Source organism: Micropterus dolomieu, linkage group LG18, assembly GCF_021292245.1.
Source record: "Micropterus dolomieu isolate WLL.071019.BEF.003 ecotype Adirondacks linkage group LG18, ASM2129224v1, whole genome shotgun sequence".
Classification (NCBI taxonomy): domain Eukaryota; kingdom Metazoa; phylum Chordata; class Actinopteri; order Centrarchiformes; family Centrarchidae; genus Micropterus; species Micropterus dolomieu.
This window is the reverse complement of record NC_060167.1, coordinates 16,887,294-16,899,808: the sequence shown is the minus strand read 5'-3', so window position 1 is coordinate 16,899,808 and position 12,515 is coordinate 16,887,294. Positions and strand designations below refer to the sequence as shown.

The 12,515-nt window shown below is 40.3% G+C and overlaps 1 protein-coding gene across 1 annotated transcript; it reads right to left on the bottom strand.

Annotated features, from left to right (window-relative positions):
* Window positions 1–7,766: 7,766 nt before the first annotated feature.
* LOC123986843 (zinc finger protein 239-like) lies at window positions 7,767–10,491 on the bottom strand. Its single transcript, XM_046075245.1, has 2 exons — window positions 10,435–10,491; window positions 7,767–8,747 (listed from the first exon to the last, which is right to left on the bottom strand). The coding sequence occupies exons 1-2, from the start codon at window positions 10,489–10,491 to the stop codon at window positions 7,779–7,781; spliced, it is 1,026 nt and encodes a 341-aa protein (XP_045931201.1). The 3' UTR covers window positions 7,767–7,778.
* Window positions 10,492–12,515: the final 2,024 nt, after the last annotated feature.

Here is a 12,515-nt window from a genome sequence, read left to right as displayed (position 1 = left end):
CTGCGGCTGACGAGGAATTAGTGCTAGATTTACAGAATATGTTGAGTGCTTCCTGTTTCTTAACACATTCACCAGTCTTTTTTTCTGTGACAGAAATTAAGAAAGCTACCATCACACTGGGTCCCAGCTCGTCCTGGGAAGAGTCATGAGTGCCATTTTCCTTGCAGCACCGGGGGCCGAGCTAGCCTCTAACCACAGTGGGAGCGGAGCTTCATCACGGGGCCCACCTGCTAAAAAGTCATTTAAACCAAGTTTACATGACCTGGACTCACTCCAAAAGTCCACTGAGTCCGTCTGCTTCACTGCCAGAGCTGATCGCAGCCATTCTACTAAATTATTCAATATTCAAGGGGTGGTGATGGTGCAACGGATAAGACACATGCCTTTGGTGTGAGAGACCCGGGTTCAATCGCCCGCTGTGACCCATCCACCACAATGTGACTGGACATTTAGTTGCTCCAGAGACGTCAGCCAAATGAATAAATGTAAATGCAATGTAAAAGCGTCCCGGGTCAAACAGCACAAATCAAATGAACCGGGCAGCAAGTCAGACACACAAACAGCAGAGAATTCAGTCAATTTTCTAAATAAAATACCCGGTACAGACATCCGATCGTAGATCAATAAACACAGCTAAATCGGACAAAAAATAACTAATTTAACTACGTAGCCTAGTTAATCATGGTATAAGCACAAAAAGCAAGCACTAATCACCAAATCAACAAAATCTAAACGTGTTGGCAAAATCCGACTGGCAAAACGCTCTTATTCTGAAATCCTCCCTGTGGTAGTTGCTAGATGGACCATATACTGTATATAAAAGGAGATGCACCCGTCAAGACCATAGACTGTAGGTCAAGACGAGGAACGAAAGTGAGCCACAGAGAGCTTTTAAGAATGTAGCAGAAGCACAAAAAGGACATGTTAAAAACAAGTCATTAACGTGGGGCAGGCTGCACGCTCCGCTGCTGAAATGCTTCCAGTGGAAATTGACGCCGTAAATAAACCCTTGTGCAACCTACTCCAACGATAAATCAATCACCAAATCAATCAATGTTTAAATCACAACATGCTTAATTTGAAAAGAAATAATAATAATACTTATCAGATGATTAATACTGTAGTGAACCACCAGTGTTGGTTTAATAATTTTATGCCAAAAAGGAAGAATCCAGAACCTCCCACTTGGTCTCCCCTGAGAGAAGGTGAGATTAGTTATTTTACCCAAGGGGGGCCTCCTCCCAAGATCTGACCTTTCTGACCTGCGCAGGAAAAGACTCAGCTTTGGGGTTATAGAAATACCCCTGCACAAACTCAAACAGACTCAAAACTGTTTATTCTGAGAGGCATCCGACTACCTTGACCACAAAGGTGTCACCCCGACACTCCCCAGGATGAACAAAGGGCAGGGTAACCATGGTAGTACCTCAGACATGGAAGAACCCCCCTTCGTCAGTCTTGATTCTCTACTCCACCAGAGAGCCATTCATTTGGACTCTTAACATGCTCTCAGTTGTGAAACTGGTGAGAAAAGCCAGACGCCAGAGAAGGACACAGCCCAAATTCCTTTGTGTGGACAAATGAATAGTCTCCTTATAAACTTGCCTCATTACTCTGTTTGGCTAAATAATCTTTAGTAGTTTACCACTTCAATTTGAGTAGTTTATTACCATGTTCTTATTAAAAACTGTGTTAAAAGAAGAATCCATAAATGGGATAATTTTGCAGTGCTTTTCAATCTTCATCAATGCTCGCTGTCCATCCATCCATCCATCCATTCATCGTCAACCGCTTATCCTGCGTACAGGGTCGCGGGGGGGGCTGGAGCCAATCCTAGCTGACATCGGGTCGCAAGGCGGGGTACATCCTGGACAGGTCGCCAGTGCTCGCTGTCCAGTCTGCATTTAATTTATGTTGTAACTAATGCTTTGTTCCCAGCACCTTTATATACTCTTAGAAATGATATGATACAGAAATATTATCATGTGTTAAATAACCAATTTTCCTAGCTCCTGAACCAAGGATTGAGTTAACTATAATAGTCAGAGGATCCTTAGGTCCTCTCATGGAACCAGTGTCCCCCCCAGAGGACAAAAGAAGTACTGCATGCCATTGTTAACTGCCTCTCCTTGTGCCTAATTTACAACACTCTGTGTTTTAGAGGTTTGTAATCTGATGCCATGTTCTCAAGTTTCTTATACATTTTCTAAGTAAGAAGGTTTAACAGCCAATTTAATCCAGGAAGTGTTTAGTTAAGTTTCTTTCATGTGCTGTGATCCTGAAAATGTTTTTAAACTGAACCATTGATTGTGGAAGGGTATTTGATTAAAAACGCGCAAATAGAACATATTAAAGTTAAGACACATTAAGACACAGAAGTCTCAGAGGAGACCAGAAGCCCTCAGAGGAAAATAATATTCCCAAATATTATTCATGACTTTATTAACCATAAATGCGTAGGTTCACTACAATACAATTAGTACTTAACTCTGCTGGAAGGAACCTTCATGTTTCCACGACAACGTCTAACTGAGAAATGCGTTGTGCTTCAGTGGCAGGTTGACTCCCTTGGTTTTGTTCATTTGGGTTGGTATTCAGTGGAGAAGAATGGATGGAAACTGTCGAGCAGTCTCACGTGAAAGTCAAAAAAACAGGGGACAGGAAGGCTGCAGGATCTCACACTGGAGTCCAGGCTGAGATGCAGACTGAAGAAAAGTCTGTTCGCTAGCAGGCTGGAAATGTGGCTGGAGGGTAGCAGACTGGAGGCAGGAGGGGTAAAGGCTTGACAGACAACCACACAATGGCAGGAAGGGAAGTAACTAAAATGAGCAGAGGTGAGTGTACCAAAATAAAACAGGAAGCACAGAAAAAACCCCAAGCAGCAGGGTCTGGAGACAGAGGCAGAGGCATAACGCTTACAATTTACACCTGCAGAGAAACACACAGAAAGAGAAACGTTCTTGTATCATGTTTAAGAAGCGATATTTTAAAACACGGACCAGGTAAAACAACACTGAACATGATGTCATTCAGTACCACGGTGGAAAACAAGCCTCCTCCACACGCTGCTCACCTTTTGCTGTGGAAACGGAATTACGGGTTAAAAAATACCAAACGCGAGTTTTACCAAACTGCTGATAAATAAAGCCAGAGCAGACAGATACAGGGAGAGAGAGCGAAAGAGAGAGGTGTAGGTTTGTACATGTGTGTACAATTAAGCAGAATTAAAATGGTGAAATAAAAAATAACCTACTAAAAATAAGGTAATATTTTCTTTGAAATATTTCCAATTAAAATATATTTTAAAATGGCATACGTTATAGCCTACTGCAATTTCTTTTCTGTTGGATTTCATTTGTACAAAACAGCTTCTTCCAGTTAAAGTGTGAACATTATTTAATAATAAATGTTTCAGTATGACCATACAATTGAATGGATCTCAAAAAGATTTAGGTTAAAAAAATTATGATAATATGACCAAGTGGTGAAACCTAAGTCATATCTAAACTATTGCTTTGTGTTTTTGGCCCGATAAATTGACAGAGAAAAGAAAAATAACAAGTACAAATACTCATGGCAATCTGGTAACATCACAGTCTCCATGCTACACTAATAACAGCAGTAAGGCTTCCCTCTGTGTACATGTGTCCTATACAAATACAACTTTGTCTTAATTGCTTGTGTCCCCTTCAAAAGTGCTCTGTATGCTCTTATGTTGGTTGTCCACCCCAACTGTTTTTTTCAACATGAAATTTATGCTCTTGTACAGACATTTAACGGTTCTTGACATTTTTAGGCCAATAAGCAAACAAATATACATCACATAAAGGATTCAGTATTTACCCACCATCATTTTAATCCTGACAGTCTGGAGATGATCTGAAACAGCCTTTGGACCAATTTTTTCTGATGGTCATGACCATGGAGATGGTAATATCATTTCCTGCAGTCAGAGCGGGTTAAAAAAGTAGATCCTTTTTCATCTTCTGTTAGAGACAACTGTCAATCATCAACACCAGAGTGAGCGTGAGGCGGAGTTCATTGAATGATGCAGAGTTTTACCTGCGTTGATGCACAGACACCACAAAGACTTCTAGATACATAAACTAAGAGCAAATGTACCAAGAAGAACTGATGCTATTTTCAAAGCAAAGGTTCTCAAAATATTGATTACATTTATCTTGTGTTCACTCAGCTTTCTATTTGTTAATTGATAAATATGTTCTATAAACATTTTTTTGTCATGTCCATTCTTTACTTTTCCACACATGCCCAAAACCTACAGTACTGTATATATATTTATACATACATATCTATATTTATACATATCTATCTATCAATCAATAAACATAGCACAGAAAATAAGGAAATTATTTCTTTGTTGTAACAACATCAGCTGGGAGGTGCAGAAAACAGGGGGACACTGGTACATCCATCGACTGTCTGAGAAGTCTGGTCTGAAGTGGCCTTCATGGAAAACCTGTGGCCAGTGACTCAACTAAGCACAGACACACAGGAACTGGGGTGCAGATAAATAGCAGGAGGTGCTCTGAACTGATGAGTCAAAATGTAAAAAGTATTTGTCTGTAGCAGAAAGGATTTTGTTCACCGATGTGCTGCAGAGTTGAATAAACGAGTGGAGGAACATGAAACTGAACGGTTTGGTCAGGATGAAAATGATGTGAATAAAATGCTGCAGCCTTTACAGTCACCAGATCTCAACCCAGTTTCACACCTGATATCCAAATTCCCAAGATATTTCAGTCTCTGCTGACATGCTGCAGTAAATGTATTGACTCATTTCTCTTTCCGGTGCTTGTATGTTGGTGTTTTTGCTGCTCTAACTCAAAACCAGTTAAATGTGTTAGATTCTTCATTACAGTGGCTAATTATCTGCTACACACTTGATCTTACAGTAGTTCTGCTTGAGCAGTCAGAGTTCTTTCCATCTTTTAGCAACTCTCGCTCAATCTCAGTTGTTAAGCTAGCAAAACTCTACCGTACTTTAGCTTAGCAGCTAGCAATGGCTTCTCCCTCTCCCCGTCTCGCTCTCCTGCTCTCTCTTGCTCAGTGTGTCAAACGTTCAGTTACTCTCCTGCCGCAACCAGACAGAACTTGTCATCTTTTCTGAACCCACAACAAATACCATTGAATGGAAAGATTTCATTGAACGTCCAGTTTAAAATGATGAGTCAAAGCTTCTCTTTGTGTCGACTAATTTAATGAGAATATTGAAAACGACTAGAGTCCAAGTCTCCAGCTCAGATTATTACAAAAAAAATTAACTTTTCCACGATATTAAAATTTTCTGAGAAATAGATTTGAATCAAATTGAATATACATAACAAAAAGTTTAAAAGCTGTCAAGAAAATAATAAGAAAATGTGTTAACATAATAAAGTAGAATCAAAAGAAAATACAAACAGTGAATACAGATATAAAATAAAGATGAAATGAAAATTCCAGAAAGGAGGAAAATATGTTCAACTACAACACAACAACAAGAAAATATGCATGAAGCTCAGAGAAACAATATTTCATTCTTGAACTTGAGGAACACATCTGTAATAAATGAGTCTAAACTCAAGCCTCCGTACTGCGATGCCATGAGTTTGTTTCTAGTGACGATCAAAGCTCCAGATGAGCACGGAGAGTCTGGCAGCAGCTGCTCATGGCTGCTCCTAAAACTCCGAGTGTTGCTCAGTCCGTCACACGTTGTAGACACAAGACCTACAGTGGTTGTCCTGTGCAGTCCTCTGCTGCATCTTTTAAATATGCTGGGAGGGAGTGAACAGTTAATGAGCCATTAAACTATAGTTTCTCAAGTATTCTAAATATATCTGCAAGCTGTCGGTGCTTGCAGTTACAGTCGGCGTGTCGGAAATGATTAAAGAGGTGGTATTATGCTTTTTCCCTCTCCTTTTTTGAGTTGTATATCTTTTTTGTGCATGTCCTAGGTTTGCAAAGTGAAAAAGCCCAAAGTCCAGCCCAAAGGGAGTTCCCGTCTCCCACAGAAAACACTGCTCTGAACTGCCTGAAAACAGCTAATTTGTAGTCCCGCCTTTACTTCCCTTTCTTGTGATGCTCGCTGAGCGACTAGTCCGAACCTCCCTCAAAAACACCGGTGGAAAAACACTGAGATGTAGAACACACCTCTCCTCCCTTCCAAACACTAGCTACCCTCCAGGCCGTCAGTGGACATAAAGTTGTTCCTGTGATGTAGAGACAGAGCTCAGTTAAAACTTTATGGATGAAAGATACTTTTGTTACAGATTAATAACTCACCACTCGGAAACTCTTGCTCCAGTCCACATTGCCAAAATGGGCGGCAACATGTAGCCTACAGCTGAATCAAAGCAGTTTACAGTCTTTTCGCTGACCCGCCTTTCTCTGCTTCTGATGTGCAACTCCCAACAAAGATCATGTATCACTCCATAACTATAATAAAGCCTTCAACACAGGGTAAAAAGAGGAGCTGCAGCAATGTGCAGTATGACAAAATATATGGTGTTTTTTGAAAATGAAACCATGTAAACCTGTTCTGGTACAACAAAGGTAGGTGGTTGAGAAATGGTTTCTCGTAGCTTTGGTTGGAATTAAAGAGTGCTGGTAAAGGGATAAACTAGATGTGACTATGCTACATTGAAAGAAGTTCTAACAGCAGATTATGTGTAAGGAAATACACGCATGCTTATTCTCGCTCACTCTCTCTGTTTACAGATGGCTGAAAAAGTTGCAGCAAATATTAATTGATGAGCAATAGTTTACATGTTCAGTTGTTGAGACTGTAATCCATTTTATTAACATAATCCATTCAGGAAAAGCTTTTATATCCCACATACCAGCTTTCAATATCCCCCTGTTCTAAGTGTAGTTTATACAGGAAAGCAGTCTATATCCAAATAATTTCCTAAGTTGCAGCAAATATTAATTGATGAGCAATAGTTTACATGTTCAGTTGTTGAGACTGTAATCCATTTTATTAACATAATCCATTCAGGAAAAGCTTTTATATCCCACATACCAGCTTTCAATATCCCCCTGTTCTAAGTGTAGTTTATACAGGAAAGCAGTCTATATCCAAATAATTTCCTAAGTTGCAGCAAATATTAATTGATGAGCAATAGTTTACATGTTCAGTTGTTGAGACTGTAATCCATTTTATTAACATAATCCATTCAGGAAAAGCTTTTATATCCCACATACCAGCTTTCAATATCCCCCTGTTCTAAGTGTAGTTTATACAGGAAAGCAGTCTATATCCAAATAATTTCCTAAGTTGCAGCAAATATTAATTGATGAGCAATAGTTTACATGTTCAGTTGTTGAGACTGTAATCCATTTTATTAACATAATCCATTCAGGAAAAGCTTTTATATCCCACATACCAGCTTTCAATATCCCCCTGTTCTAAGTGTAGTTTATACAGGAAAGCAGTCTATATCCAAATAATTTCCTAAGTTGCAGCAAATATTAATTGATGAGCAATAGTTTACATGTTCAGTTGTTGAGACTGTAATCCATTTTATTAACATAATCCATTCAGGAAAAGCTTTTATATCCCACATACCAGCTTTCAATATCCCCCTGTTCTAAGTGTAGTTTATACAGGAAAGCAGTCTATATCCAAATAATTTCCTAAATCTAAATATCAACTGTTTTTCACTTTAATATCGCATCAGCCCGCAATGCAACTTCTCAGTTTTCATTACATGATGTTAGTCCAACACAGTCACATTACAGGTAGTTGGGAGAAAAGAGATAACTTTGCTTAAATTTTATTTTATTTTTTTAAGCGATGCTGTGTGAATGCTTTTATGTCTTTTTAGGTAACGATAATGAATGAAAGCTTTCTCACACTGGTCACAGCTGTACGGTTTCTCTCCAGTGTGAACACGTTGGTGATGTTTTAGGTTACCTGATTGAGTGAAAGTTTTTCCACACTGTTTACAGCTGTACGGTTTCTCTCCAGTGTGAACACGTTGGTGGTTTTTTAGGTGACCTGATTGAGTGAAAGTTTTCCCACACTGTTTACAGCTGTACGGTTTCTCTCCAGTGTGAACACGTTGGTGGTTTTTTAGCTCACTTGATGTAGTAAAAGTTTTTCCACACTGTTCACACCAGTACGGTTTCTCTCCAGTGTGAACACGTTGGTGGTTTTTTAGGCTACAAGATGTAGTAAAAGTTTTTCCACAGTGTTCACAGCAGTGTGGTTTCTCTCCAGTGTGAACACGTTGGTGGTTTTTTAGCTGACTTGATTGAGCAAATGTTTTTCCACATTGGTCACAGCTGTACGGTTTCTCTCCAGTGTGAACACGATGGTGGATTTTTAGCTCACTTGCTGTGTTGAACGTTTTTCCACAATGTTCACACCAGTGCGGTTTCTCTCCAGTGTGAACATGTTGATGGGTTTTTAGGCCCCATGATGTAGTAAACATTTTTCCACACTGTACACAGCAGTGCGGTTTCTCTCCAGTGTGAACACGTTGGTGGTTTTTTAGGTGACCTGACTGAGCAAATGTTTTTTCACACTGTTCACAGCTGTATGGTTTCTCTCCAGTGTGAACACGTTGGTGGGTTTTTAGGCCACATGATGTAGTAAATGTTTTTCCACACTGGTCACAGCTGTACGGTTTCTCTCCAGTGTGAACACGTTGGTGGGTTTTTAGGCCACGTGATGTAGTACAAGTTTTCCCACACTGGTCACAGCTGTATGGTTTCCCTCCAGTGTGAAGTTTCTGATGAATCTATAAATACAAAGATGTTGTAAAGGATTTGTCACCGAGCTGACAGTGGTTAAATTTGAGTCCCTCTTTTCCTCCCCGTTTCTATAGCAACAGACAGACATACAGAGAGAAAGAGGAGTAAGTGAGACGTCATGGTGGATCGAGCTCTCTAGAACTATAAATGACATTTCGACAAGAGACAAAAAAAAAAAGCAGGAAAATATACTGAGACCCCCCCCACCACCACCACACCCGATCAAACTATACCACATGGATGGTAAAGCAGGACCCATGACATTAACTTAGTTGGTGGACGTGTCGCAGTGGGAATCAACTATTGCCATAAAACAAAGATTAAGCTAAAGTTATTGTTTTTGGAACCAAGGAAGAAAGATTGAAAGTCAGTGCTCAGCTTCAATCTGTAATGTTAAGAACCACAAACCAAGTCAGAAATCTTGGTGTAGTCATGGACTGCATTCAGACCTGAATTTATGGAGCCACATTAAAGAGGTGGTATTATGCTTTTTGGCTTTTCTCCTCTCCTTTATTGAGTTATATCTCTTTTTTGTGCATGTAACAGGTTTGCAAAGTGAAAAAGCCCAAAGTCCAGCCCAAAGGGAGTTCCTATCTCCCACAGAAAACTCTGCTCTGAACTGCTTGAAAACAGCTCGTTTGTAGTCCAGCCCTTGAATTCCTGTACTTGTGACGTCACAATGAAAACGCGTCATAAAGCTTGCCAAGCGGCTAGCGGGGTCAGGCACGCCCTCAAACCAAGCTAGTCTGAGCGGAGGCCCTTTGGCTCGACTCGCCTTTGTTTGGTTTTCCATTGTAGAAAATGTTGTACCTGTACCTGCTTCCAGGTACATTTTTTCATATCACTTCACCTCCATCGAGGTTCCAAGGGAGCTGAGGGATACTAAAATGTAACGTGAAAACACGACAGACTGCTGATTGGTCAGAGAGAATATTGACTAGATCATCATTGCTGTGCACCAGACAGAGGCCAGCAACAGAAAGTTTTATATTTTAAAGTTTTTGTATGGAATTTCATCACTAAATCCACTTTTCAAATCACACAAGTTTTGAGGTGGGAAGCCTGTGCCAACCCGCGGGAGGAGCGTGTGAGGCCGGCCAGCCGCACGCTCACAGAGCCCTCTGCTCCCACCGTCACACAGACTGCTGCAGTAACAACGTTTTAACTTAAAAAAGAGAAAGCTGTGTGGATCGCTGCTGTGTGTGTCGCATTGAACATTATGTCGCGGCGGTGTGGAGTTGCTATGAGGACAAGCTACGTACTATCTCTGGGTACTATCTGCTATGGAAAACGGACCAGGGCCGAGTGGAGTCGAGTCTAACGATTTGCGCTATGGTAGCATTTTTCGGCAAGGCAGCATCGTTAGATTGTCAGAACACCGACAACAGTTCAACGTGTAGTCCTAAAAGAAGATGAAACGCCGACTCTGTTTGGGCCTGGAAATTCACAATCACAACCTGTATGTAAGCTTTATTGGTTGTGAATTATATTTAAAATAAACATGGCAATGTAACTTCACTGTTCAAGTGCAGAGTTGTTGTATACGTTGGCTAAGCTACTGAGCAAACGTTCAAATAGTTTGGCCAATTTTTATGTAAAATGTGAAATATGGTGATTTTTGTAGTGGTTTATAGTAAGATGCAGAACAATGTTGGTGTGTGGTTGTGGACTTACCACTATACCATCTGGTAGGTTACGGTCACAGTCTGAAGTGGTTTTGATTTGGATCATACTACCTTGTTTCTTACAACCCGCCCTTCTCTGCTTCTGACTGGCTAGTAGTCCTTACCTGGGAACTGCGCATGTGCAACTCCCAAAGATTTTGTACAAGTAAGATGCTTCACTCTGTAGCTCAAGAGCGGAGCGTACAACACATAGGGTGAAAAGAGGAGCTGCAGCGATGTGCAGTATGAGAAAAATATGGTGTTTTTTGAAAATTAAACTTTTCTGTTACAACCCGTAATGAAGATTTTGAACCTGAAAATGGGCATAATGCCACCTCTTTAAGACAATTACAAAGTCAGCCTACTATCACCTGAAGAATATATCAAGGATTAAAGGACTTATGTCTCAGCAAGACCTGGAAAAAAGTATCCATGCATTTATCTTCAGTCGACTTGACTACTGTAACAGCGTCCTTACAGGGCTCCCTAAGAAATCCATCAGACAGCTGCAGCTGATTCAGAACGCTGCTGCTCGAGTCCTCACTAAGACCAAAAAGGTGAATCACATCACTCCAGTTGTCTATGAAGATTCTCAGTCATCCAGGTCATAGTTATCCAACGAAGGTTAAAATCAAGGGCAACTGGACTTGGTTGAAGATACTGGAAGACGTTTCGTCCCTCATCCAAAGGACTTCTTCAGTTCTGACTGACTGGCAGGGAAACTCAGCTATTTAACCTCAGTGGGGTCGTTGGCCCGGGTCATCGGTTCATCACTTCCCAGGAAACTCAACAAACATAACCTATTGGCCTCAGGTGAAGATACCAATGATGGTCGTTCAGTCTTGGCCACAGGTAGTCCTAATAACTGTCGTCACAGAAACCAGGAACACTAACGAACCAGCGGTATCGATGACCCTGAAGTGAAATGAAGTTTTAAGTAAAGCAGCCTAATTAGTCAGTGATGTGGAAATTTTAATCATTTTAAGATCTGCTGCTATTGTCATTATTCTAATGTGCCTCATCAGGATGATTGAATAAGATATAGATTTATTGATTAGACATGTTTTTGATATTTATTTTGGATAAATTGGTTTGTTCATCGAGCAATAGGCAACTTTTCTTTCTTTAGAATAAACAAAGTCAGTCGTTAGATTAATCGACTTGAAAAATACTCGATATGTACAGCCCTACTGGTCACTACCACTAGGGTCGCTAAAGTCCGTGGTCGCTACCACAGTCTCTGAGGGAAGGCCCCTCTCTGTTCCTTGTCACACAAATTGTGGCTGTACACATAACAAAGGTCAAGTTTCTCTACAGTCTGTTGTTCCAAAATGAGGGCGAGTTAATTTATCTCAACTGGCACGTTGTGCTTAAAGGGAACATTTGTAAGTTTTTCAATGAAATTAATTTAATTTTCATTGCCTTATTGTTAATGGGTTCAAAACTCACTTAGAAATGAAGGTAATGCACTTTGTAACTTTTCAAAAACAAGTTACAAAGTGCTTTAAAGTGTAAAGAATAATACAAAAAAAAACAAGATAAGAGCATGAAAACATTGAAAAGACTAAAATACAGATTAATATAAAATTAGTAAAATAGAATAAAATAAAAGGGATAAAATAAAGTCAAATAAGATCGGGAAAGGCTCTCCTATAAAAGTATGTTTTAAGAAAGGACTTAAAAGAGTTCACTGACTCAGCCGACCTGATTTCCTCGGGCAGGCTGTTCCAGAGTCTCGGGGCCCTGACAGCAAACGCTCTGTCCCCTTTAGTTTTTAGTCGAGACTCTGGAACAGACAACAGACCTCTGCCAGAGGATCTCAAGGTACGTGCTGGTGCGTATGGGACTAAAAGGTCAGAAATATAACAAGGCGAGAGGCCATGAAGAGCTTTAAGTCAATTCTAAAACATACTGGGAGCCAGTGTAGTGAAGCTAAAATAGGAGTAATGTGGTCATATTTCTTTGTTCTGGTTAAAAGCCTGGCAGCTGAGTTCTGGACAGTCTGGAGTCGATCAATAGATTTTTGGGTTAAACAGGTGAAAAGGCTGTTGCAATAATCCAGGCATGATGAGATGAAGGCGTGTAAAATGG